Raw genomic sequence first — 27,953 nt, forward strand, 5'->3', positions numbered from 1 at the left:
AAGAGAGCAATACATTAGTATTTACATTTATTTCAGATATGCAGTTTACACACTCATTATTGAACAAAATTGGAATGCAAACAAATATACAAATACCATAATAAGCATTATCAAATAAAATAACGGGCACTAGTGTTATAAGCATATTAATGGACCTGGTAGGGAAAAGTGATGGAAGAAGACTGCAGCCCATGGCATTTTTCTTTTTATCAAAAGAAAATGCTCAGTAGCACCATAATGGTAATACTTAAAAGAAATATGTAAGATAGAATATTTTAACTGCTATCATTGAGGTTAACCTGCTTTATTTAAGTGAATTACATAGGAAATTAACAGTACAGGTAGTATTTTGGCCAACTTCCGCTTATGTCAGCTAAACATTGTCCATAAACAAAAGCAAAATAAAATAATGCTAATCATACATGGACCTTTTTCACTTGGTACAAGCTCTGCACCGTGCTTTGATTTCATGGTTGGAGAAGATACGCATGTGTTAAAAATTGAGGTTATATAAAGTTATTCACTAAAGCCTGAGTGTGTCTTTGGTAGGCTAATACTTCTTCAGCATTGTTATTAATCACATTCATGTTTATCTATTTCCTGTATTTTTCTATATAATCCAAGGTGACTAGAGAAGACATGGAAAACACCACAGCAAAATCCTCAAATAACTAGGCCATTAAAACCCAATCTATCCCAAAGGCACCAAGAATCAATGGGGTACAAATTTCCCCTTAGAGAAAGGTGACTTTTTTGTAATACTTATAACCTAATGGGATTTTATTGTGTAGTTTTATATATCTTATTTGTTGCTGTCATATACTTAATTACTTACCTTACATTTTACCTCTAAGATGGCATCAACAATATACAAGATAGAGTACCAGGTATTTCTATTTCAAAGTTGTGCAAAAACTGCCACAATTTTGCTCAAAGTGTCTAAGTATCCAAATGGTAGCAAATGAGCTGCACTAAGCTTTATATAACCACATTGCATATGAAGAAAAGAAAATGAAATTTATGCCCACATATAAATAGAAATGTTACAAAGAGTATCATATACTGAGAGTAACCTATGCAGTTCTTTTAAACTTATCTCTTAGTGGTTTCAACAAAATATCACTAACCACTTATCCCTAAAGCCTCAAGTTTTCTTCATTTGAATGCTGTAGAATTGCATTAGTATTTTATATTGATTATAAATTAAGACCAATTTCTAAATACACAAGTATGTGCTTCAAGCAATGTTTTGTGGCAAACACACAAAACATGCTTTGCTCTTCAAATTTATTATCCTTAAAATAATGCACTTTTAAAGCCTTCATTTCATAGTTTGGTAACTAATATCCACATGACACACAATGCCTTGCTGAACACAGAAAATGTATCTGCATTATGATAATGAAACCCGGCTTTTGCTGGTAACTTGAAACTTAAAAGTAGTCACATGTAGTTCAACCAGCTCCAAACAAGGTTGTACACTGGTAATTATTTTGCAGCATCTATGGGCCTAAATTTCAGTCTGAATTGCAACTTTTAATTCCATTGTCTGATGTGAGTGGTTGTTATTTGTTTCTTTTAGTGCATCACCAAAATATAAATCAACATTAGGTTTTATTCCATTGTTACCATGTTCTTCAGCAATATGATTCAACTGTGGAACTTCTGAACAGGAAGCAGTTTGGGTAACCACAGAAATGCTACACTGATGTGGGGAATTTTCCAGACGGTCATTTTCTACCTCAGGAAGAATGTTAACAGTAGCAAAGCGGGTGTGATAATCACTGGAACCATGACTACAAGAAGTTTTCATGCTTTCTAGGTCAGAACAACTAAATTCAGAAAAATGACTAGAGTGGGAATCTGCTACAGATGGCATACTGTCACTGAGGGATGGAGCCTCAAATTCACTTGAGTTCGTGCTTTGTTGCTCTAACAACTGTGCATCCATGTCCTCTCTGGTCTCATTTATCTTCATGTTACCCTTTTTCCTCAATTTACCACTTTTTGATTTTTTCCCTGCTGTTGCTTCTTTGGACCACTTGGTGGCACTAGATTTACCTTCAGGCAAGCCACTGGACGAACCACCAGGATGATTTCGGGTGGCACTGCCATCATCCACACTACTGCTTCCACTGTTGTGCCTGAATTTGGATGGCTTTGACTCAATATCTACTTGCACCTCCATACTGTTGCCTTCTCTGAAACATAAGAGTAACAAATACAAACATAATTTCTGACTTCTTTTTGTTCAGATGACTAGGGGAAGGGTTTCTGCACGGAAAATTCAGACTATATGTAAGCTATCAGATCATCTTAACGCAAGACACGTTCTACTTAAAAAAATGTACTTGAAATAAGAGAACTCTTTATAATGCTTCAATTTTTTAAATAGTAGTAGATACATTTATTACTTATGCTGTTCTAGGCACTATGCTACCTTTTAAAGAACAGCTTTATTCTGTTCTTCTGATATAATTCCCTGTTTAAAGGGTACAATTCAGTGATTTTTAGTTGTGATCAGAGCTGTGCAACCATCACCACTACCTAATTTCAGAACATTTCATCATCCCAAGAAGAAACCTTGTACCCATTAGCAGTCACAGTTTCCATTCTTCCCTCTTCCAGCCCTTGGCAACCACAAATCCACTTTATGATCTATACAGATTTGCCTACTCTGGACAGCTCACTGTTTTCTTAGAGAACTTAATAGTTGGTAGTCATTTTTCACTGGTAACTTGTCTAATGATAAGAATTATTCCTTTAAAATTAATTTTAAAAATCCTTTCAATTTTATAACAATTTTTTCCTTACTTGTCCAATGGGATGTAGGAATTCAGGATGGATCCTGCCATTGCTTTGGTGCTGGCATTATCACTAACTGTTCCCAAGCTGACTGTGCCAGATTCTCCACTTAGACTGTATCGTTCTTTCTGTACATCTGCTTGAACTTCCAACCTTAAAGGGAGGGTATGAAATAACCAAAATTATATTTAATGTCAGCACTACTGTAATATCTCTAAATAATTCAGTTAAGAACCCTAGTAACCAGAAGCTATTTTAGGAACCATTATTTTTTTATTTCCTTTTATTTAATTCAAAGTTTACTTCAGCACACTGAATAGTACCACCCAACCAAATAAAATGGGAAAAACTAGTTGTCTGCCAAGTAAGGTAGTAATAGAATAACACAAAAAGGACACAGAGGATTTTCACTTAAATGTGCTCCATTATTCTCACTCAGGATATGGCACTTTGTAATGTTTCAATGCAAAACATGAAGTTAGAATACATTATTAAACATGACAGATCAATGAATACAAAAATCCTCGGCATCTATATTAAAAATGGCTCTATAAATAATACCTGCCTTTTAATATTTTATTTATTTATATATATTAGACACAGGGTCTCATTATGTTGCCCAGGCTGGAAACTCCTGGCCTCAAACTATCCTCCTATCTTGGCTTCCCAAAGTACTGGGATTATAGTTGTGAACCACCGAGCCCCACCAACATTTGCCTTTTTAAAAAGAGGTTATATATGCCACTATAACTTAAGAGTTTGTATTTAAATGCAAACTACCTAAAAAATAAGATAAATATGTCTGATTTTTCTTTTAATTCATGTATTCTCTCTCCCCTACATTTAAAAAAGCAAGGCTTAGCATAAGTGAAAAATAATGAAATAAAGAGAAACAAGGGAAGATAATTTTTCCTACTTATCTACACAGCTATTGATAAAAGACTTGGTAAGAACAAAGTAAGCAAGCATTAATACATAAAAGGCCCCTAGTCAATTATTCCGATCCCAGTTCACACATTCCTGGGGACTCAGCCAAAGTCCCATCTCCTAATATCCAGCTGTTGTTACCCACAGAGGTAAGATCTAGGCTTAAATATTGCCTTTGCTTCTATGTCTACTGAAGCAGCTGCAGCAATGATTTATAATATAAAATCTGAGAAGGACAGTGAAAAAACTGGCAGAATGTTATTCCTTAGCCTTAGAAGTCTACCATCAAATTTCTTTTTTCCTTTTTCTTTTTTTTTTGAGACGGGGTCTCACTGTCACTCAGGTTGGAGTTCAGTGGTGTGATCTCAGCTGAATTCAACCTCCCCGTACCAGGCTCAAGTGATCCTCCTACCTCAGCCTCCTGAGCAGCTGTGCATGCCACCAAACCTGGCTAATTTTTTGTATTTTTTAGTAGAGATGGGGTTTTGCCATGTTGCCCAGGCTGGTCTCGAACTCCTGAGGTCAGGCAGTCCACACGCCTGGCTTCCCAAAGTGCTGTGATTACAGGTGTGAGCCACTGCACCTGGTCCCAAATTTCATTTTTAACATTACTATTTTGAACCTCCACATAGTAGGGTTGTATATAATCATCATGCTTTATGTTCAAAATTCTCACCTAATTAATAATTTGTAATTACCAGAAGGCAGAACCAAACCAAACCAAAACACACACCTGTTAAAACAGTTTACCATGGCACTTCCTGACAGACTCCCCGTTATACTGGCTCCAGCTAGTGCCATGGTGCTGGCCGTTTCACTCAGGTTGTCTCGGATGGCTCCTATTCGATCCATGTGGCTTCCACTTGCACTCAAACTGCCAGTCAGCCCACCAACACTTCCCTCCCCTATGCTAGGGTTGTGTCTTGCTTCTGCTACTGATGTTGTATCTAAATGCAAATATTTCAAAGAAACTAAGTAAGTATGATTATCAATTTTCCCCTTCTTAAATTCCTCCATGATTTCAGAGAGGACATTATATAAGGTATAAAATATACACAGATATGGAAAAATATTTTTTTCAGGCTAGTCCACTAGAAGCAGTCGGAATAAAGCCCTCATTTAAAATGGTCACTAGTTTCTTTTTTTCAAAAACCCAGATTTTAGGAGTTCTATAAAGAATCTGATTGTTGAAAAATATAGCTGACTTCAGAGGAAAATTATGTGACAGTTTTCATTAAGGGTGTCATTTAAAGAGCTTATTATTCTCTAGGTCAATAAGAATGGGCTAAACATTGATTTCTAGATATATCCCACAGTTCTGTCTACAAGCTATTATTAAGATCTGGAAAGACCATGTCCCAATTTTATAGTATCTCTCATACGTTTTGTATTGAAGGAGTCATTTATTTGCACCATATTTGAGTTCCTATTATATACTCAATCACATGGTGATAAATGCTATGAGGAAAAATACAAGAGAGTAAAGGGGAGAAGAGTGATGAGAAGTGCATGTATGTACATGGCTGTGTGTCATTTTATATGATGTGATGAGGGAAGGACTCTTTGATAAGGTAATACTTGTAGAGACAAATGAAGTAAAAAAGTGAGCCATTAATTTTTCTAGGGAAAGAGTATTCCAGGCAGAGAGAACTGCAAGTTTAAAAGCCTGTAAGTAGGAGCACGCTTGGCACCCTCAAAAATCAAGTGAGAGTGGTATAAAATAGGAGGGTGATGAGAGACGAGCTCAGAGACACAGCTGGGGCAGATCATGTGTGGCCTTTTGGGCTATGATAAGGAATTTGGATTTTCTTCCCCAGGATAGTTAGAAGGCATTGGGGAAGTTTTGAGCATAAGAAAGACATCATCTGACAGGGTTTAGGCATGTGACTATGGCTGCACTATGGAATAGTGAAGAGAAGCTGAGAAGTTGACAGAGCAGTTAAGAGGCTATTAACAATTGCCCAGGAAAAAGGATAGTAGCTTGAACTAAGGGAAGGGCAGTGAAGAGAGTAAGAAGTGGTTGGATTATAGCTAAATATTGAAGGAAGCAGCAGAATTTGCTGACAGATCAGATGTAGGACATGAGGGAAAAGAGGGAGGCATCGTAAGGGAAGGTTTTTGGCCCAAGCAATAGGAAGAATGGAGAAGCTACTTACTGAGTTAAGGAGGATGGAGGGAAGAACAGATTTTAGAGCAAAAAATTTGGCTACAGACAAGTAAAGCTTGACATTCTTGTTAGACATTCAAGTGCAGATCAAGAGCAAAGTTAGACATGCAGTTTGAAGTTCAGGGGAGAGTTCTAGCCTAGATATAAATTTAGAGAGAGGTCAGTCTATATATTATTTAATAGACAAGATTACCTATGGCAAAAGTGTAGATAAGAAAAGAATTCTGAGAACTGAGTCCTGGGAAACAAACATTTAGAAGTCAGAAGAGGAAAATGAACCAGCAAAGACGAATTAGATGAAGTGGCCAGGAAATATGGTTAAGTGGTTTCTCAGAAGAAAAGTGAAGTATTTCAAGAAGGGTAGAGTCTATCATGTCAGATAGACTGTTACATGAAGATGAGGACCAAGAACTGACCACTGTATTAAGTTACATGGAGGGCACTGGTGACTCTGCTTTAGTGAATAGCAGAAATAAAATTCTGGAGTGGTAGGGACAAAAGTCTGACTGAGGTGAGTTCAAGAGAAAATGGGAGATAAGAGAGTAGGCATTATCTTTACACATCTGCCTGATTATTTCCCTATAACAAATTTCTAAAACAAGAATTGCTAGAATATAGAACATGCACTTTAAAAAAAAGGTTTACTGACATACTCCTACTGGCAGTCTATGAAGGCTTTTTTAATTCTTCATCTCTGCCAGTTACTATACTAATTCACATTTCTTTGAATAACATTGAGTTGAAGATATTTTTGACTTATTGGGCATCTGTATTTCTTTTTGAACTGTATTTCTCTTCATATCCTTTACTTAATGATTTGTAATGTTTCAGGCAAAATTTAAGATGAAAAGTTTATGATTTCTAAGACATTATATTCCCATTAGAGGTCAGGTACCCAAAATTACCCCCACCTCTTTCATCCACACACTTCTCCTTGGCAATTTATTCACGGATGTACTTCTGAATGAATACTATTACGCCTAGTAAAAGGAGGGCAACGGAAATTCTGACTTGCATGTTATCTCTGGCCTCCCCACTACTTACACTGTTAATAGGCACATTTTCTTCCTTTGCTTAAAGGACTTACCTACAGCTGTGTTAGTTCCACCAACATTTATATCATTTTCATCATCAAATTCAATCCTGACTCCTTTTCCATTGCCTGCTGAGACTCCACAACCTCCACTTCGACAAAGAGAAATTGGAACAACGCCATAGACATAAGCTAACATAATAGGAACACCAATACCTAAAGAGAAATTAAATCAATCATTACAAACAACAACAAAGTAACCCACAGAAACATGAGTTTTAGAAAGTCTTTTCAACAGAGGCATACAGAGAAAAGTGCCTGGGTTCTGAAGAGTTGGCCGGAACATTTGCCAAAAGTAGATTTACCCAGTTGTTAAGCAAATTCAAAGTTCCCAGTCTTTCAGGTAACCCACATGAGGAGAAAAAAAGAGAGATGTAAACTTTTTTCTTTTGAAGTACCAGGCCTCTGAACTGCACTTGGGGTGGAGTAGAGGGGAAAGGGTATTAGCCACTAACAATTTACCAACTACTCTCACCAAAGAAAGACTTAATGTAGGCTCAATTTAATTAATTTAATTAAATTTGCCCTTAAATTAAAAAACAAAGAAGGAAATGTCTTCTCTTCAAACACTTTGTTTTTTAAAAATCCTTCCACAAAACTTTAACTCCATAAAATTTTAGGTAATTAGTACTTTTCAGCATTTTCTTACCTACAGTCACTGCAGCTACTACTGGAGACACGATTACAGACAACGTTACACCACCTGCTATGGCCAAATTCCGTTTGTGCTTTGAAACATCCTTGCCTTCATAGCGATTGTGAATCTTGAATTAATAAAAATAGGGGTAGGGGATTAAAGAGAAAAATACATTATAATTTAACTTAGTTGAAAAAGACCTATACTTGCTAAAGTTGTTTTTCAAAAAAGTTCATAGCTGAGTATCTTAGTTCAAGGTAAACTTACTGGTGTCCTTAAACTATCAGTATAATCTCACAAATAATTTGCTCCTTATAAATAATTTGCTTAAGAGAGTGATTTAACAGATTTTACTTTGTGCTTAAAAGTCTTGAGTGAAAGTAGTCTTTATAATTTTAATCAAAAGTAGTGTAATTATGTATTGAGCAAAGAGAAATAAATTAAGATTATCATTTTCAACACAGTTATGAGTTACGTGGTTCACTAACAGGATACTTCTGGTATTCTAAAGGTTTCTTTCTAAAGAAGATTGTCTAAATGGTAAAAATTGGCTTCTGGGAAAGGTTTTTTTTTAAAAAATTGACCTTAAAAACCATTTCTAATAAATAAGTATAATTAAACAGAATGATTTTTTCTCAGATCCCTTTTTATGAAGACAAACATTGACAAATTACTCAAAATCCAGGGCTTTCATTTATAGCTCAAAGTAAAGGGCAGAGAAACAAAAAAGACGATAAATAATGGCTAACAGAGGACAGGATTGAATTCACTCAGCATCTCTGTACAGGACAGGTGTTAATAAGCAGAATCTGATATCATCATAGAAGCAGTGATTAAAAAGTAGCTTGAGAAATTATATGAACTTTGACATCTTTATTTTCATGGTTTGCAAGGGCTGTTCCAAGACAGATTCACAACAGCCTCAAAAGTATGGGGACTCTCTAAAATAAAATGACTTATAAACAATATTACAGGTGAGATTTATAAAATAATCTATTATTACATGGTGTAATAATACCTTTAGCCTTTGGAAGGCTGTAAAGTATGAGGAGTGTTGTGGGATATATAAAACAGTGGAAAAATTGGGGTGGAAGGTGGGTGATGCGGGTATGGGATGAGAAACCTTTCTATTTCCTAGTCAGAATCCTGTTTCCCAGCATTGACTAGAGGTTCCTTGTAAATGAGCCTCCTCACTTCCCTACACAGTCCATGCAGGCAGAGATGGCAGACCTTCCCAGGGTGCCTTTCATTATCCTTCAGTACTGCAGCTAATTCCTGCTCCTCCCCACTCCCATTCCTGGGAAACTTAGCACTGAAGAAGAGAAAAGGCAAAGCAACAACTGATGGAGCTGACTTGCAAAGGCAGGCTGCCAAGAGAAAGAAGTCTTCCAGAAAATTTTTCAGCTTCAAGCACCAATGTTCGATTACAGTGATCACATCATCCCACTATTTCTGGTTCAACTTAATTTTTCTGTTTACAATTTTTTGCTGCATTTTCTATTTTTTAATTGTTAAGTGAAGGCTCAGCTTTTGGGTACTTTATTGACTTAGTAGGTTTTCCTGGGTTGGTTGGGATCCCAAGCACCACAGAACACTATTTCAACGGAAAACTAATTCATTCATTTACAACGCTCTGGGTACATGTTTGAAAAAAGGAAGCCTGTAACTGTACCCTATGACCTGAACAATGAGGTAAATAATCTCTCCTCTATAAATTATTTATAGGTACATGTGGTACAACAGTCTTTCTTTTCCTAAGTATCTGAATAAATAGTTTTGTTTTCAGCAAAACCTTGCTTTGAAAAACTACATGAAAAATTATAATCAGCTACTATATTTTGAAATTTTTTATTTTCTCTCTTTTTTGGAGATAGGGGCTCTCTGTGTCACTGAGACTAGAGTGCAGTGGCAGGATCACAGCTCACTGCAGACTCAACCTCATGGGCTCAATCAATCCTCCCACCCCAGCTTTCTTAGCAGCTGGGACTACAGGCATGCACCATCATGCCCAGCTGACGTTTTAATTTTTTGTAGAGACAAGGTCTCATTGTGTTGCCCAGGCTGGTCTCAAAACTCCTGGATTAATGCAATCCTCCCTCCTCACCCTCCCCAAGTGTTAGGATTACAGGCGTGAGCCACCACACATGCCCCAACAAATTTTAAAGTTCAGGTTTACTCACTTAAAACCTTTTGAAATAAATATTTGGTTTAAAAATGTTTGTCATCAGTCCCAAAATTAATTTTTAAGAAATTGTATATATTATTATTCTGATTATAAAATGTATGTTGAACATAAAAAATTCAGCTGTTACATGAAAGAGGATCAACCTTATTCTGAGTCTGGTCCCAGAAGTCAGAAATAGAAATAAAGGAAACAAAGGCAAACAGTATCTGACTCAAGGTAAGAATTTTATAACAATTAGTAGCCATTTTACAACAGAAGTGGTTTTCCCATAACTGAAGTTCCCAAATAGCTAATAAAACTTAATCAGGGAACTTATATTAAGAATTCACGTATCTGAGTTCAAATCTCAGCTCTGTTTCTTTCTGTGTAACTGAAGATACATTACATAAATTTTCCTCTCAATATTTTAGCATATCAATTACAGACCAAAATTTTTTTTAATTGCTTTTTAGGTTTTGGGGTACATGTGAAGAACATGTAAGATTGTTGCATAGGTATACACATGGCACACCAAAATATTGAGGTTACTGCAGTGTTAAAATGAGTCAAAGTACATACATCATCTATGACACGGTATGACAACCTTTAGTTCCTTTTTTTATTTTAGAGATAGGATCTTGCTCTATCGCCCAGGCTGAAGTGGCACGATCACAGTTCACTGCAGCCTCCACTTCCCCAGCTTAAGCAATTCTTCTATCTCAGCCTCCCAAGTAGTTGGGACTACAGGTGCATGCCACCATGCCCAGATAATTTTTAAATTTTTTAGAGAGATGGGGTCTCACTATGTTGTCCAGGCTGGTCTTGAACTACTGGCCTCAAGTGATCCTCCTGCCTCAGCCTCCCAAAGCGCTACAATGATAGGAATGAGCTACCATGCCCAGACTGTTTCCTTTTTTTTTTTTTTTTTGAGACAGAGTTTTGCTCTTGTTGCGCAGGCTGGACTGCAACCTCCACCTCCAGGGTTCAAGTGATTGTCCTGCCTCAGCTTCTGGGAGGCTGGGATTACAGGCATCTGCCACCATGCCTGGATTGTTTTTTTTTTTTTTGTATTTTTAGTAGAGATGTGGTTTGCCATGTTGGCCAAGCTGGTCTTGAACTCCTGACCTCAGGTGATCCACCTGCCTCGGCCTCTCAAAGTGCTGGGATTATAGGCATGAGGCACCACACACGGCCTGTCAGTTCCCTTTTTAAAAATTGTTATCCTCTGTTCTGCTTGGGTACAGAGTTGAGATTAGATAATTTTTAATTTTTTAAAAAAAGTTTTAATTTTTTTGATCTTCTTGGATACCAAAGGAAAGTTATTTTTTTTCTTTTAGCCATCTCCTACTGAAAGGACCAAAGAAAATTTCTAAAGTTACTTCTCAATCCAGAGATTCTGTTAATTTAGGCAACAATAGATTTCTTAGGATCTCATAAATTATTCCATTAACCCTTAAAAAAAGAATTATTTGCTTAACTAATGAAATATAATTCATCAATTAGAGGCCAGTGGTAGTCACCGGTGTTTGGACTTTGACAAGATTGCTATAATTTGCAAAATAGTGTATTTATTAATAGCAGTAATCCAAGAAAAAAAAAACAGCTTTGAACTGCAGCAGAAATAATTCAAGAACTAGCTATTCTTTGCCAGACAGCATGTGTTATTTAGCTATTAACTTTCATTAAAAAGATTTTATAGACCTGACCTTACAAGGATATACCTATGAGAAAAATCTTAGGTGTGTATCCTTCAATATTTTATACTCAAAGTTAGTTTTATAATGCAAATTGTACTAAAATTTTCAGATTCAGAAAATTTTAAAGCAAGTCTGCTTTATATGTATTCACATATGCTTGCCAAACATTAAAAATTTATGATAAAAGAGTAACTTTTATACTGAAGAAACTAAAGATACCCTTTGCCTAAACAAAAAGCCAAAACAAAGCAAAAAATCGTCAATACTAAAAGAATACACCTAAAGATTTAGAATAAGATAATGGAGTAACAAAAAGTAAACATTTTACCTTGCGGCCCACATACACAGGAATGCCAATAATCATTGCAGGAATAGCAATGCCAGCTATTAAGGCGATTCCAACAGGAGCACCAACCAGTGTTCCTAGCTGCCATAATATTTTCTTCTTTCGGCTCCAAGGTTTCTTCCCCCAAAAAGTACATCCTGATGGACTAATGGAAAAAATTATAATGTAAAGTAACTGCTGCAAAACACCACAATAACAAATCAATGCAATATATTAAAGCAATGACTATTTTTAAAAACTTCTCATACTTAGGAGTTTTTTCCCTTTTCTTTAAATTCTGAGTTCATTAAACTAGGTAAAAACCACTATAAATTATATTAACAAGATACTGATAACTGAGATTCAGGTTAAAAATGTACCCCTAGTCCTCCATTACCCTCAAACCCTTGCTAGTTTAATAGTAATACAAAACATGCATATTTTTAGGCATCAGTTATCTGATTATATCATAAACTCACTCTGAAGCCTAAATGACAAAATTTATGTATGGGAAAATTAAATGGAAGTATTTATGGTCTAGCATAATTACACAGGGTATTACATACTAGCATTCTAGTTTAACAAAAACAAAAAGAGGAAATACCCATTTCCTATTTTTGACCAGTTATTAATTCCAAACAACTAGCATAATGACTTGGTTTCTTTTAAATTTATGTAACTAGAATAAAATCAATTCCTTTAAGTATCTTACAAAACCAAGTTTAAAAATGCTTAGGATAATACTTCTTAAAAACAAGTTATTTTGTCTTACAATATAAAATTACATTTACATATAAATAGCTCCTTCTATAAACTTACCTTAGATAATGTAAATCTGAGATTTCTTTCATACACAACCAACAAAACTCACAACCACAAACAGCACATGTCATGTGATTGCAGCTCCCATCATTCATCTTTATTATATAAGCAGCACATCGTGGACATGGCTTTATATCATCAGCTATTGGGAACATAAGAGAAATCTATTAAGTATATAAAACTGGTCTAAAAATAACTTCTGGCAGTTTACAGAAAATCTTAAGATGTAGATAGTTTGCTAACTCACAGCTTTAGCGTGCTGTTTTTAGTATATAAAGCATTTTTTCTTCCCTTCTAAGAGAATACATTTTACATTAAAATATCAAGTCATAAACATTTTTCAAACATAGTAAAACAGTAAGAACAAAGAATAACAAAAAATAAATAGAGAAAGGAGAATCAAGGACAGCTCTAGGCAAATTATAAACTACGTAGTAAAGTTTGTCTTTGTCCTGGTCCCATAGAAGTCTTCTGAGTGGAACTTCCTGGTTCTAGAACTTTTCTAACCATCTTCCCTTAATTCAAATGTACACGTTTTGTATACTATTCCTTTAGTGAATAAACACTAACAGGAGGTGACAATTTGATATTAATCTGAGGTGCTATATCCAAAGCACTATGAATTTACTTCTAATTATATCAATTACAAGCACCATAAAAATAGCAAAACAGGCCGGGCGCGGTGGCTCAAGCCTGTAATCCCAGCACTTTGGGAGGCCGAGGTGGGTGGATCACGAGGTCAAGAGATCGAGACCATCCTGGTCAACATGGTGAAACCCCGTCTCTACTAATACAAAAAATTAGCTGGGCACGGTGGCGCGTGCCTGTAATCCCAGCTACTCAGGAGGCTGAGGCAGGAGAATTGCCTGAACCCAGGAGGCGGAGGTTGCGGTGAGCCGAGATCGCGCCATTGCACTCCAGCCTGGGTATCGAGAGCGAAACTCCGTCTCAAAAAAAAAAAAAAAAAAAAAAAAAAAAAAATAGCAAAACACGTATCTTTAGAAAAGCAGCCTTTTCCCAGTATTTTACTTCATACAAAAGAGAGATGGACCTTGCAAAGAATCAGTATACAGAACACAAGGAAGGAAGGAAGAGATTAAGGAAGGGTCATATGGTTACAAACCGTGGAAAACAGTTTCAGAATAAAAGCAATCATTGTTAGTTATGCTCATGACTTTTAAATTAATTGTCTTTATCCTTTTTATTCATTTATGCACTCATTTACTCAAATGTTGTTCGTATATGCTCTTTGTATAATAATATGGTTACAATGCACAATATTATCAAGTTAAAAATCAAGTATAACCAGGAAAATTATACAACTATTTTGCATGCTGGCATCTGTTTAAACAGCAACTTGTAATTACTTTACTATTAGCCAGCTATATTTTCTAACTGCTCACAGTTTAGAAAAGATATTTATAGTGCTAACTACTGAATTTAAGTATTTGTTCCAATTTCTAACATTACAAGCATTAAGCTATAGTCTATTCTTTCTACAAGTTTTATGGTCAAACTTTACCTGTGCTTTATCATTAATTCAGGTTTCCTTAGTGCTTCTTCTAGGACCAAAACTGCTTTTTTTTTTTTTTAACTTAAAAACTGGCCAATGCTCACAATTAGTATTTTAATGATTCAAGCAATTTTGAGCAAACTGCTAACTCTAAGCAGCCAGACCAAGATAATTACTAGAATATAAAAACTAAAAATAACCATAAGTCATGATTTAAATTAAAGAACATAAAGTCTGCATTTAACAATTTTAAACATTGGGGTATAAATGAAAAAAAGCTAGCTTTTATGCCTGATACAACATGTAGTATACCAAATTAAAGAAATGCTAATCCTATCTGCTTAAGTAGATGTTAACTGATAAACTTCCTCATTCCAGAGTATACTCAAGTAGCAGATATCTCAATTAGATGGGGGAGTAAAGAGACTCAAGCTTTGGTTCTGATGCATGCAATCTTTGGAACAAACTGAAAGGTAACATCCCCATTTATTCTTACCGTTCTAAAAACACAAAACAGCCTTTTAATATGCTAAAATTACATGTTAGAGAATGAAAACCACAAGCAATGTATTTTTGATAGGTCTCTATATACTTGTACCCACATCTTTCACTCTCTGTTTACTTATTCATCTATGAAAGGCTGTTTAGTTTGCTTTGTCTCTTTCCTCAAAGCAACAAATTAGGAAAAATTTACTGTGCACATTATAGGATGATATGTTTATCTCCAAATACCCTCATAATGCAAAAATCCTAAAGGAAATTGTTTATGGTCAACTGATCTCCCATTCCCCAAGAATCAATTAGCCATAGTTCCCTGATATGAAAAAGCTTCCTATTTCTATTTACAGTGTTTGGCAAAGCTTTTGTCTTCTTTGATTATCTTTTTGTTTACTGCTAAAATATGGGCCATTGCCACATTAAGAAAAACAACAGGTTACAAAACAGCATGTCTCAAATGTTTACAATGATTATCTCTTAGGGTGGTAGTGGTAAGGGGACAGAGGCAGGAGTGGGAAGCCAATTAAATATTTTATTTTTATAAAATGGGAAAACTATAGTAACAAAAATGAAAAATATGTAGTTCATTTAAAATTTAACTCCAAGTGCATAAACCTCCTAGTAGCTATAAGAAAGAACCTCAAGTGGATGCAGTACTGTCACAGTTTAAAGACAAATGTAAACATTATAATATAAATATTATGGCCGGGCGCGGTGGCTCACGCCTGTAATCCCAGCACTTTGGGAGGCCGAGGTGGGTGGATCACGAGGTCAAGAGATCGAGACCATCCTGGTCAACATGGTGAAACCCCGTCTCTACTAATACAAAAAATTAGCTGGGCACGGTGGCGCGTGCCTGTAATCCCAGCTACTCAGGAGGCTGAGGCAGGAGAATTGCCTGAACCCAGGAGGCGGAGGTTGAGGTGAGCCGAGATCGCGCCATTGCACTCCAGCCTGGGTATCAAGAGCGAAACTCGGTCTCAAAAAAAAAAATAAATAAATAAATAAATAAATATTATGCTATTTTACAAATACAAATACTAATGTACTTTATGTAACTAAGCATACGTTTATCTTTAGTAACTGATTAGGAAAAAACCAACTAATTATTATACCAATTAATATTAAAAGTAAAACTAGTTTTTAAACTTATCATGATACAGAAAACAATACCAAAATACCTGGAATAACGGTAATAAATAAAACCATTTAGATGGTAGCTTCCTTTTTCACTTTCTACAAGTCTGTGAGAAGCCAAGTTCACTACACTTTTTATTTTTTTTGAAATAGGGTCTTGTTCTGTTGCCCAGGCTAGCATGCAGTGGTGCGATCTCAGCTCACTGCAACCTCCACCTCCCAGGGTCAAGCAATCCTCCCAAGTAGCTGGGACTACAGGTGCACACCACCATGCCTGGCTAGTTTTTGTATTTTTAGTAGAGATGGAGTTTCATCATGTTGGCCAGGCTGCTCTCAAACTCCTGAGTCAAGCCATCTGCCCACTTTGGCACCCCCAAGTGCTGGGATTATAGGTGTGAGCAACGGCACCCAGCCCTCAATGTACTTTTAATTCTTCCTTTTGTTTCAGAACAGGGTTTCGCTCTGTTACCCAGGCTAGAGTGCAGTGGCACAATAACATTTCACTGCAGCTTTGTCTTCCTAGGCTCAAACGATCCTCCCACATCAGCCTCCTGAGATGCTGGGACCAGAGGTGTACACCACCACGCCTGGCCAATTTTTTTAAATTTTTGGTAGAGATGGAGTCTCACCATTTTGCCTAGGCTGGTCTCAAACTCCTGGGCTGAAGTGATTCTCCAGCCTTGGCCTTCCAAAGTGTTGGGATTACAGATGTGAACCATCATGCCCAGCCAATATTTTTAAACAAACATGGAACAAATTCCAAATGAAATTTATTTTTTAAAACAATCACCTTGAGATTATTTATTCCAACAATGTTACTGTTTGGCTCAAATCATTTGGCAAGGTTTTCTTTCATAATTACTTTCAAAGGGCTCTTTTATACATATATAAAAAAAATTACTAATGATCACATAGTCACATCTTACTTTGGATCCATCCCAAACCAATAATTCAACCTGGTATGATACTCTGTTAGACTTAGCTCTAAAGGAACTTTTAGTCATTCTCAGAAACTAAACTGTCAAATCAAACTGATACTAAACTGACATTACCTAAAGGTTATGCCAATGAGGCATTCCAGGGAAGCACTGCTGAAATAAACACAAAAACTCTTATGGTGACTACTTGGAGGAAGACCAATATTCATTTGGATAACTAAATCATGATGTTTATTTAAAAAAAATAATACAAGCAATTTCTGTCATTTTTTAATTTAATGATGGCCCATACATACTTAAATCTCTATAAAGTGACGGTGGTTTCTCTAAGTTCCCCTACCTCATATAGCAAAAGCACTTCCTATGAGCCAGGAACTGTTTCAAGTATATGAACATAAGCATTATTAGTATCTTTATTTTATTTTTGAGACGTAGTCTCCCTCTGCCGTCCAGGCTGCAAGGCAGTGGCACAATCTTGGCTCACTGCAACCTCTGCCTCTCGCGTTCAAGTGATTCTCCTGCCTCAGACTCCTGAGTAGCTGGGGATTACAGATGCCTGCCATCACGCTTAGCTAATTTTTGTATTTTTTGGTGGAGATGGGTTTTCACCATGTTGCCTAGGCTGGTCTCGAACTCCTGATCTCAAGTGATCCGCCTGCCTCAGACTCCCAGAGTGCTGGGATTACAGACATGAGCCACTGTGCCCAGTCAGTATCTTTATTTTAAAGATGAAACAAGTAACTTGCTCAGGATTGCACAAGGAATAAGTAGAGAATGTGAGATTTGAATTCAGGCAGTCTGATTCCAGAGTCCATTCTGTCTTACTCTATATGACTGTGTGTTCTGTAACCAATAAATATACACCCCTACTTGGAAGAGAAGAATGTCATTTCCAAGTGAATACCCAATGGCTACTGCTGACTCTTTAGGGAACAGTTTAGGTATATTCAGGTCCTTTCTGAATTGCTTCTGGACCCATACCTACAAATTAATACTAATACCTTTGAGTTCCACAAATCTTTAGGAAAGGAAATAGAAACAAATCAATCAGCAAACAAATATAAAAATACATTTACATTACAAAAGTATTAAATATTGAATATTCTGTGTTAAAATTTCATAAGACTTTTTTTCTAGTAGCATAAAGTACATGATTATCTCAGATTAATAGCAGAAACATAAATTATTTTCTTGAAAAATTTCTGTATTTTCCAAGTTTTTCCCTGTCATTTCAGCAAGAAAAATATTTTTTCCAAAAAGGAATAAAATTCCAATAAATATATTTCTATCACACAAAATATTTTTTTTGAATTTTTATTAAAAGAACATGAAGATGTTTTTAATAATTTTTTTGAGATTTCTGATATGTATATATTGTACATTTATAGATCCCCAGAAAACTTAAATTTCTGGCCAAGGACCAAAGACAACTTAAAGTTCTTAGTGTCCTCCCTACAAAGGTATGATTTTTTTTTAATAGGGTCTCACTCTGTTGCCCAGGCTGGAATGTAGTGGCATGATCACAGCACACTGTAACCTCAAATTCCTGGGCTCAAGTGATCCAATTGCCTCAGCCTCCTGAATAGCTAGGACTACAGGTGCACACCACCACATCAAGCTAATTTTTTTTTCAATGGAGACGGAGTCTCACTATGTTGCCCAGGCTGGTCTTAAACTCCTGGCCTCAAGCTATCTTCCCGCCTTGGCCTCCCCAAGTGCTGGGATTACAGGCATGAGCCACCACACCTGGACAGTATAATTTTTATATCCTTGATCCTAGGATTGGATGAGACATCTGCAAATGAAAAATGCATTTCGTAAAATATTTAAATGAAAATGATTCCAACAATAAATACCATTTCAAATCTGATTCTGTGATATTTATATAATCAGAAATAATATAAAGATGATATATTTTAAATTAATATTTCATTAGAAATATTTGGTACATTTTATGTAAGATATCTTTTTTTTTTTTTTTTTTTTTTTTGAGACAGAGTCTCACTTTATTGCCCAGGCTGAAATGCAGTGGCATGATCTCTGCTCACTGCAACCTCCACTTCCCGGGTTCAAGCAATTCCCCTGCCTCAGCCTCCCAAGGAGCTGGGATTACAGGTGCACACCACCATGCCTGGCTAATTTCCTTAGAGATGGGGTTTCACCATGTTGGCCAGGCCGTTCTCAAACTCCTGGTTAAGTGATCCGCCTGCCTCAGCCTCCCAAAGTGCTGGGATTACAGGCGTGATCCACTGTGCCTGGCCAAATACCTTTATAATCAACAGTTTCAGACCATCTCTGGCTATCAGTTATATAAATTATCACGACACTTCCTTTTTTCCTTTTTTTGGACAATAAAATTTTTCCAATTTCAGAATCACTTTCTTTCATAGGAAAGAATGAGTGCTTCTGGGATAGAAATGCACTTAAAAACATTTCTGGAAAGTCAAAGGAAAACAGGAATACTTAACTTTAAAAAAATAACTCGTGTTCTGTGTCAAATATTTTATTAGAAAAAAATTAGACATAAATACCTGCTGCTCCAGACTCTTGACTGTAACTAATGGATGAAGAACGTATAGTTCTCAAACGTAAGCTCTGGGCTCTCTCTTGTCGAGCAGCATCACAGGTCTGGTTGGGGTGCCAAATCTGTTTACAGTGGTAGCAAAACTCTGTTCCACAGCCCTCTCGTCCACAAGTTAATTTTGGACAGCTGGCACATCCAAATGCTATCACAGCATATCTTGAAAGAACAAGAAAAATGATTTAAAATGCAACATAAAACAAGAGGTACTCATTTCAAAAAGTATCCAACTAAATGTTATTCCTGAAAAACATTTTCTATTTATACATTAGCAAACAGTCATAAAAACAAAACATTAATTTTCAGGTTTTTTTTTTTTTTTTTAAAGATTCAGGGGATATATGAGCAAGTTTGTTACACAAGTATGTATACTGCATGATGCTGAGGTTTGGCCTTCTAATGATTCTGTCGCCCAAATAGTGAACACACTACCCAGTGAGTATACTGTTTTTCAACTCTTGCCCCTCTCCCTCAACTTTTAAGTAAGATACCAAACTGCATTTGGCCTAATCCCAATTTTATAACCACCATATTAAATTAGTACAGTACTGTATGCACACAAAAATGGAAGGAAATACACTAAAAATCTTAATAGTGGTTTTCTTGGTATTGAGTTTTAATTTTCTTGATTATAAGTTAATACATTTCTGATTTTCTACAATTACTTGTTAAAGTGGAAATTCTTAAAGAAAAAAGATTACCTGTTGAAAATTGTAATGACTATATGTAAGTTATAATTGTCAGGTAATGGCATATTGTGTCAACTTATAAATTTTGTGATATCTTGTATCTATGTAGAAGTCTCACATTTTTCTTTCTAAGATGCATGGCTAAAGTGGTCTTTGGTGCCAATCTCCTGCCAAAAAATACACAAACTGGTTTCTTTTCTTTTTGTGGCTTCAGATTAAAGACTGAGAACTGTAGATTCATGACTAGCACTAATACCTTTCTCCGAGTTAATATTTCTGACACTTTAAAAACTTATGACTTAAATTCTGGGCATTCTTTGGCATTTATCCCAGACAAATGAAAATTTGTGCTCACACAAAAACTTGTACACTAATGTTCACAGCAACTTCATAATAGCCAAAACTGGAATGAGCCCAGATGACTTAGATGACTTTCAAACGGTAAATGGTTAAATAAGCTATACTGCATGCACACTATCACCAATAAAGAAAGTACTGATACAAGTAACACGTTAGGTGAATCTTCAGATAATTACTCTGAGTGAAAAAAGTTAATCTCAAAATGTTACATACTGTATGATTCCATTTATATGATATTTTTGAAATGTCAAACAGATTAGTGGTTGCCAAGGATTAGGAATGGGGACTGGGGAAGGGAAAGAGTTGGGGTAAGTACATGTAATTATAAAACAGCAACACAGGCCGGGTGCAGTGGCTCATGCCTGTAATCCCAGCACTTTGTGGGGCCAAGGTGGACGGATCACTTGAGGTCAGGAGTTCAAGACCAGCCTGGCCAACATGGCAAAACCCCATCTCTACAAAAAATATAAAAATAATTAGCCAGGCATGGTAGTGCACACCTGTATTCCCAGCTACTTGGGTGGCTGAGGCAGACAGAAGTGGCAGTGAGCCAAGATCATGCCACTGTACCAAAAAAAAAAAAAAAAAGGAGAAACATGAGGGACTTCTGTTGTTATGGAACTGTTCAGTATCTCGACTATGGTGGTGGATACAAATTTACACGATAAAATGCATATAACTGAATACACTGAGCACAAATAAATACAAGTAAATTGGGAAAACGGAGTGAGATTGGTAGATTGTAACTATGCCAATATCCTGGTTCTGATATTGTTCTATAATTTGTGCAAAATGGCACCACTGAGACAAACAGTGAGAAGGGTACACAGGATCTCTGAATTATTTCTTACAACTGCATGTTAATCTACCATTACCTCTATAAAACTTTCAATTTAAAAATTTCTAGAAGTTTTTAGTTCCCTTTGAAAAGAAGCAACAATCAAGTCTTATCAATGTCTAAGAGTCTTTTGTAAATAGCAAACATTTCCTTTTGCCTGGAAATTTAGGGGAGTTTTCAGAGCTGGCAATAAAATTTAAATAATAATTGTAACTGAGATTGTATTAAGTTACAAGATACTCTATAAATAAACTGTGCAGGATTGTAAGAGTCAGGGAGTTCCCTCTATTTTTGGACTTGTCGGTCCCCTAGTACTACATTCTTTAAACTTAATTTACATCTTAAATTCCATCTTATTTCTGATAGACCAATTCTCTAATTACCATTCTCTATCACAGACATGTTCAAACAGGACTGAATTAAAGGCAATTTATAATCAGCATTGGGTAATTTAGCAAAGCTTCATTTCCCTGAGCTTTAAAATTTCCAAGACAGCTTATTCATTCAGTCCCAGGTAAAGAAAGAAGACCCTTTTTTTTTTTTAAATCAAAGTTATAATCTAAAGTATCTATAAGCTAAAGGACAGCCTTTGTTTTAAAACAAGAATGTCAGTGAAAAGGAAATGGCATTCTCTTCTAAACTTCTTCTCTATATACCTTTTATTGAAAGAAGGAAGAAGGAAAGAGGAGGGGCAGAATGGGGAAATCTGTGTATGCAGGAGACAATGACAAAACTATTTTCTGAAGTGAGTTACAATTTACAAAGGTAGCAAAGAGGTTTTAGGGTGGCCAGTCCAAATTCCACTTCCACCACTTATTACTTGTATAATTTTAAGTGAATTATATAATCTCCCAACAACTAAGTTTTCCCATACATAAAACAGGCATTAACTTTAGTTTGGTTTAGCCTCAGTATTCGGCCAAAATAATTTTCAACCCTGGTCTTGGCCTCTAGAACGCCAAATAAGCAAATGACTGCTTTGATGACATTTCTTATATCCCTACACTTGTGCTTGACTAATAACCATGTGATCATACAAGTGACTATCATTTCTACATTAAATAATATAAATCATGTCATTAGGATTAAATATTAACATCTTTTGGTTGGCATTTTAGACATAACTTAAGAGTAGAAATTTTTTATATGGTGAAATTTCTTTTTTTTCAGAGCCAAAAGACTTCTCTTAGAACTGTCAAAAACATTTTAACAGAAAAAAATAAACATGACTGCATTATGAATGTCTTAGAAGAGTTGCACAAAAAAACCCCCACTGTTACTGCACTAATTACAGCATTTAAAAATATATGGTGAAATTTTACTGGATAACTTAAATGTGCAGTACGTTGTGAGAATAAAATCCTATAATCTTTGTGATGACTGTAAAAGCCAAATTTAGGTAGATGCTTAATTTTCAAATAATAGGAAAACAATTTACAGCTAATATGAACACTGAGAATGCTTTTCCTTTCTGAGCAAATGAATATTTATAAAAATATACAAGGCAGATTAATAGAAGTTAGGTTATATATAATTCTAACCTTTGTAGAAGGCTGCTCAGTATACCAGTATTCATAGCACTACACAAAATTTTAAGAACTGATCTGATTTTTAATTAATGATTTAAATAAATCTTTAAACAAATACTTCTAGGGACTGTACTTCTTGAGAAGAAGAATTAAAAACAAAACATTAATATTGCCCTTTAAAAATTTCATGACAAATTCCAAAATCTGGTACAATTTCCATAAAGAAGTGAAGGGGTCTGGCAAGGAAACAGAGAAAACTGTGGACTTAAAGCATACTTTCTTCTCAATTTTTTCTTTGTATTTCTAACAGTGTTCAGATATTCTCAATAATTAAATTTCAAAACAGCTTCATAAATTGCTTTCAGATGGTAATTCCTTACAGTTCTGAGTCTAGAGTCTTAGGCGCATTGAAAATGGCTGCTTATAGAGAACAAGATTTTTGACATTTATCCAAACTTTATCACAAATACAGTATTCTCCTATAAAATGTTACTATAAAATTTTCTCCTGAATTATATGAATATTAATATTATTAAACTGAATATCTATTTGGAATTTTAAAAATATACAGTATAAATCTATACACACACACACATATATATGTACGTGTGTGTGTGTGTGTGTGTGTGTATATATATATATATATATATATATATATATATATATATACAGTGTATCAGGAGCAAACTAACAGCTGGTAGTGTAGGGGAAATTACCATTCCTGCATTATTATGTCAAACACTTAATATTTGATTGCTAGTTTTATTTATTTTTTAATAAGACAGTGTCTCACTCCATCACCCAGGCTGGAGTACAGTGGTACAATCTCGGCTCGCTGCAACCTCTGCCTCCCAGGTTCAAATGATTCTTGTGCCTCAACCTCCCAAGTAGCTGGGATCAGGCCTGGTCAATTTTTGTATTTTTATTTTACATTTATTTACTTTTGAGACAGGAGTCTCCCTCTGTTGCCTAGGCTGGAGTGCAGTGGCACGATCTCGGCTCACTGCAACTTCTGCCTCCCAGGTTCAAGTGATTCTCCTGCTTTGGCCTCCTGAGTAACTGGGATTACGGGCGTGCATCACCACGCCTGGCTAATTTTTTTTGTATCTCTAGTAGAGACAGAGTTTTGCCATGTTGGCTAGGCTGGTCTCAAACTCCTGACCTCAAGTGATCTGCCCACCTTGGCCTCCAAAAGTGCTGGGATTATACGTATGAGAAACAGCACCCGGCCCCAATTTTTTTATTTTTAGTAGGGATAGGGTTTTGCCATGCTGGCTCGGCTGGTCTCGAATTCCTGGCCTCAAGTGATCTGCTTGTCTCAGCCTCCCAAAGTGCTGGGATTACAGGCGTAAGCCACCACATCTAGCCCTCGATTGCGTTTTAAAAAATTATTTAAATAAAAATTTCCATTTATTCTTGTATCCCAGAAGTTCATCAGACTATGATGAAGGTATCTGACTTTGGCTACCTGGCATTTGGTCAAAATATATCCCCCAAACTAGGAAATAATAAAGAGAGTTGTGAGATTAAAATAAGATTATACATATGTAGTGTTTGTATGTCTGTGAAGAGAGACAGGAGAGAAGACAGGAAGACAGAGGAGAGGTAGGACTACAGGGGTAGAGAAAAAAGGAGAGTTAGTTTAGTTCATGACACATTATATGTACTCAAATGTTAAAGTACAAATGTTTTATGCTACTTCTCAGTATTCTTTAAATGGAAAAGCAAAGATGTCCTACCCTGAATTAAACATTCAAGTTTATTCAATTTACACAAATTCCAAAGAAAAACAAGATTACTTTAATATACTGACCAATGTTTTCTTAAATGTATAATCTGATGACTATAAAAGTTAGAGCAGTTTGTCTAGCAGTTTTTTCTTACACTAACAAGTATTGAGTGCTTCCTATGTAAGTGTTTCACATTCATAGGTATTCAATCCTAACCATAACTGTATTAGGCATGTTCTGTAATATATCAAGGAATTAAATGTACCTAGCACTCACACATTTTGAGAACAGACTGTCAGAACTCCTGAAGATGATTTTCCTTTTCTGGGAGCTGAATTTATTTTCCACTGGAAAATAACTCTGAAATTATAATGGTAGCAAATGGTAAAACTAAATTAAATACAAAACACTCGCTTTACAGAAAATTCCAGGAGTCTCTCAGCTCTGGTATATAAATGTTATTCGGAAAAAGAACAGGCTCAATAGAAGGTCACAGAAATAAATGAATAGTGGTTAACTAAACATCTCTGGCTCAAACAGCACCCAAACCTTGGTTTAGTAGTTAGCTCCATTTCCTTCTATGGTCCATTATTTAATTCAAGCCTTACATTACTTCTCTATCCTTCAGCTGAAGGTCTCTAGCTACTGTACTTGAAATGCTTACACCAGGAGTGGATAGAGAGGAAGAAAGTGGGGAAGATAGGAAGGGGCTGAAACAGCAGTCTCTCCAGAAGTATCTTCTGTTCACTGCATTGTTAACAGGTGATCCACATGAAGAAAGAAGTCAGTGGTAAAGATAGGAAAATGCCAAGTAAAATTAAAGTGGTTTTTGTTTTTTATTATAGGATTTGATAAGAATTTTTAACACACCAATGCTCAGTACATAGTAGGCAGTATTTTCTAAATTTATTTAAATTCAGTCATTTATACTATCTCCTAGGAGACTTTCATAGTACTAATGTTTTACAAATTATACTATTGGTAACATCAAGCAAGTAGGGATACCAGCTAGGGTGATATATTCTGCCTAGAGCAAATTCCTTATGAGAAACAAGTAAGAAGAAAAATAAATACCTAACATGAAATGTAATCCTAAGACATGGCAGTCTCAATAAATATTTTGATTAAAAAAAGACTGTCTCTCATGTCCCTTCTGTCGATTGAAAGAGAATGAAGAAAAAGTATCTGTAGGTCCAAAATAATTTTTTAAAGCATAAAGCTTTTAACTTACCTTTAAAAAACGAAGTTAAAACTTTAACTTCGTTTTTTAAAGGTAAGTTAAAGGTAAAAAAGTTTTGTTTTTTTTTTTTTTTAAAGTTAAAGGTAAAAAAGGTAAAAAAGTTTTTTTAAAGGTAAAAAACTTTGTTTTTTAAAGGTAAGAACAGAAAGAAAATATAACCAGAAATACCAATTTGATCCAGTTAAGGGGAACCATCAAGTTTTATATCAGAATCAAGAAGTTCATGTTTCTTTCTACTTTAAAGTTACGATTATTCCCATGGAAAAGAGTAACTTATTCTACTTCAGAGAAGGTCTAGACAAAGTGAGGCTCATCTCCTGGTTCCCTTTTTTTAGGATTTGCATCCTACAGACAGGATACATTCTGTTCTGTTTTCTACTATGTGCTGTAGGAGAGGACTTCAGTTGTTCTCAGTCCTACATGCCTGAGACTAGTTGGGAAAGTCTGTCTAGTTTAGGGATGAAGTGTTAGCAAGCCATTTTGGCTGCATATCCAATGCTACATTCTTTAGTCAACTAATTAGAGAAACCTGACATGTCTCCTGTGTCATATATTAACACGGTTTTGAATGAAGATGGAGGAGAAGAATGTTATTTTTATTAACTCATTAAAACATCACCAAAAATCTTACTATCAATGAACAATATTTGCTGGTAGGAATAACATATAGGTTGAGTATCCCTAATCAAAAAATTCAAAATGTGATATGCTTAAAGTTTATTACATTGTCAGAAGACACAGATAATGTGATTTTTAAACCTCAAAGAACTATCCACATGGTATATTGAATTATTTGGTATTAAAATACACCTGGGTTAATTTTATGGTTAGGAAGCAGAATAAATTAACAACAGCACTTTCCGTTCAAGCTATTAACTCTTAGAATATTTTTATGCCTGTATGTTCTAACACATACAATTTATCACTAGTCATGAATTACAACTTACTCTGAAATGCAGTTTATTTCATTATGGCTCTTTATGCCCAAAATCTGTTTTCTAAGTCCCATGTACATGTTTTCTCTGGATAAAATCAAAGTTGGATCTATAATCTCTGCAAAATTTATAAAAGGCCAGTCTACAAAAGCATTTCCAGCATGTCAAAAGATGGTCAAAGTATGGCTAAAACACATCTTTATAGGACAAGAATGACAGTCCATAGACATTAATTAGATTTCTAAAAATACATGTTCTTTAGTCCCTAAGCCTATGGCTCTATTCTTTTTTAATCCATTAAGAACAATATTCTCCACCAGAGTAAGTTATCATTGAAAGCCATTTAAATGTCATAGCAAACCAGCTTGAAGCTTATACAAAGTCAATTATAGTTGATCACATTACCCAAATGTATATGACTTAAGTTAGTGGCACACAGTCAGGCTGGTTCATTGAACGACTTTTTTTATTGAGCATGGGGTTAACTTGTGCTTCCAAAAACAAAAAGCAACTTTGCTGGGGGATTTTTGGGGGGGCTCACAGACATTAAATCATTAATTATATACCAGTATAATAAATGTTCTTATATATTCAAAGTTCCCCAGCAAAGTCAGAAGCACTCACATGAGATGACAGGGATAACGTGTGCTGGCAGCAGGGTGGCCTTAGCCAACTGAAACAGGTGATAGAAACTAAAACAACAACTTTTTGCTATCTGCCTAGACAATGCACTAACTAGGACTCCAAGGCAGAAGGTAATCAGGTATTTTTATTCAAGACAGCTTCTATGCTTCTCCTCCTTGCACATTGGGATCCCTCCCCCAGTTTTTCTCCCTAGCTATGGCCAGATTTTTCTCTGAACCTATGAGGACTGGCATGTTCTAGAAGCTGGCTAGCTAGACTCATTCTGGTTAAATCACAGCACTCAGATTTGGCCCCCTGGGCCCCTTCTCAAGTGGGATTTTTAGAAATACTGTCCTTTAAACAAGTGTGATCAGTCCTAGCCCTCAGAAGAGTAGAAAGAATATTAGGTCAGGAACCTCAAGAGATCTTAAATGGAAACCAGGTCAGGTAGAACTCTTTTCTATTTGAGGTAAGGACAGTATTTCTCAAGGTGCATTAAACTGTATGTTTAAGTAAAATTAATGTCATATATGAAAATGGCCATATTTATAAATAACAAATCCAAAAGAAAAAATTCATAATTTCACACCTAGCATTTCTGGAAAAGAACCTTTCAAGTGTGTTATATAATAAAAGGGGTTAAATACTACATATATGTCTATGGTCCTGGCACCATGGCTAAACATTTTTATAAAAATCAAATA

The 27,953-nt window shown here is 35.6% G+C and overlaps 1 protein-coding gene across 4 annotated transcripts in view; it reads right to left on the reverse strand.

Moving 5' to 3' along the window:
* The window catches only part of RNF19A (ring finger protein 19A, RBR E3 ubiquitin protein ligase), a 50,877-nt gene continuing 22,924 nt past the window's right edge, over nt 1–27,953 (reverse strand). For all 4 annotated transcript variants that reach the window (XM_012455837.2, XM_012455838.3, XM_012455839.3 and 1 more), the window contains exons 3-10: nt 19,255–19,463; nt 12,635–12,779; nt 11,819–11,981; nt 7,642–7,756; nt 6,987–7,148; nt 4,466–4,679; nt 2,815–2,958; nt 1–2,201 (exon numbers count right to left, since the gene is read on the reverse strand). In XM_012455837.2, coding sequence (XP_012311260.1) covers nt 1,511–2,201; nt 2,815–2,958; nt 4,466–4,679; nt 6,987–7,148; nt 7,642–7,756; nt 11,819–11,981; nt 12,635–12,779; nt 19,255–19,463 — 1,843 coding nt within the window. In that variant the 3' untranslated portion in view covers nt 1–1,510. The remainder of the gene's footprint in view (nt 2,202–2,814; nt 2,959–4,465; nt 4,680–6,986; nt 7,149–7,641; nt 7,757–11,818; nt 11,982–12,634; nt 12,780–19,254; nt 19,464–27,953) is intronic.

This window comes from Aotus nancymaae, unplaced genomic scaffold (assembly GCF_030222135.1).
Source record: "Aotus nancymaae isolate 86718 unplaced genomic scaffold, 86718_ANA_hifiasm-v0.15.2.pri h1tg000036l, whole genome shotgun sequence".
Lineage (NCBI taxonomy): Eukaryota > Metazoa > Chordata > Mammalia > Primates > Aotidae > Aotus > Aotus nancymaae.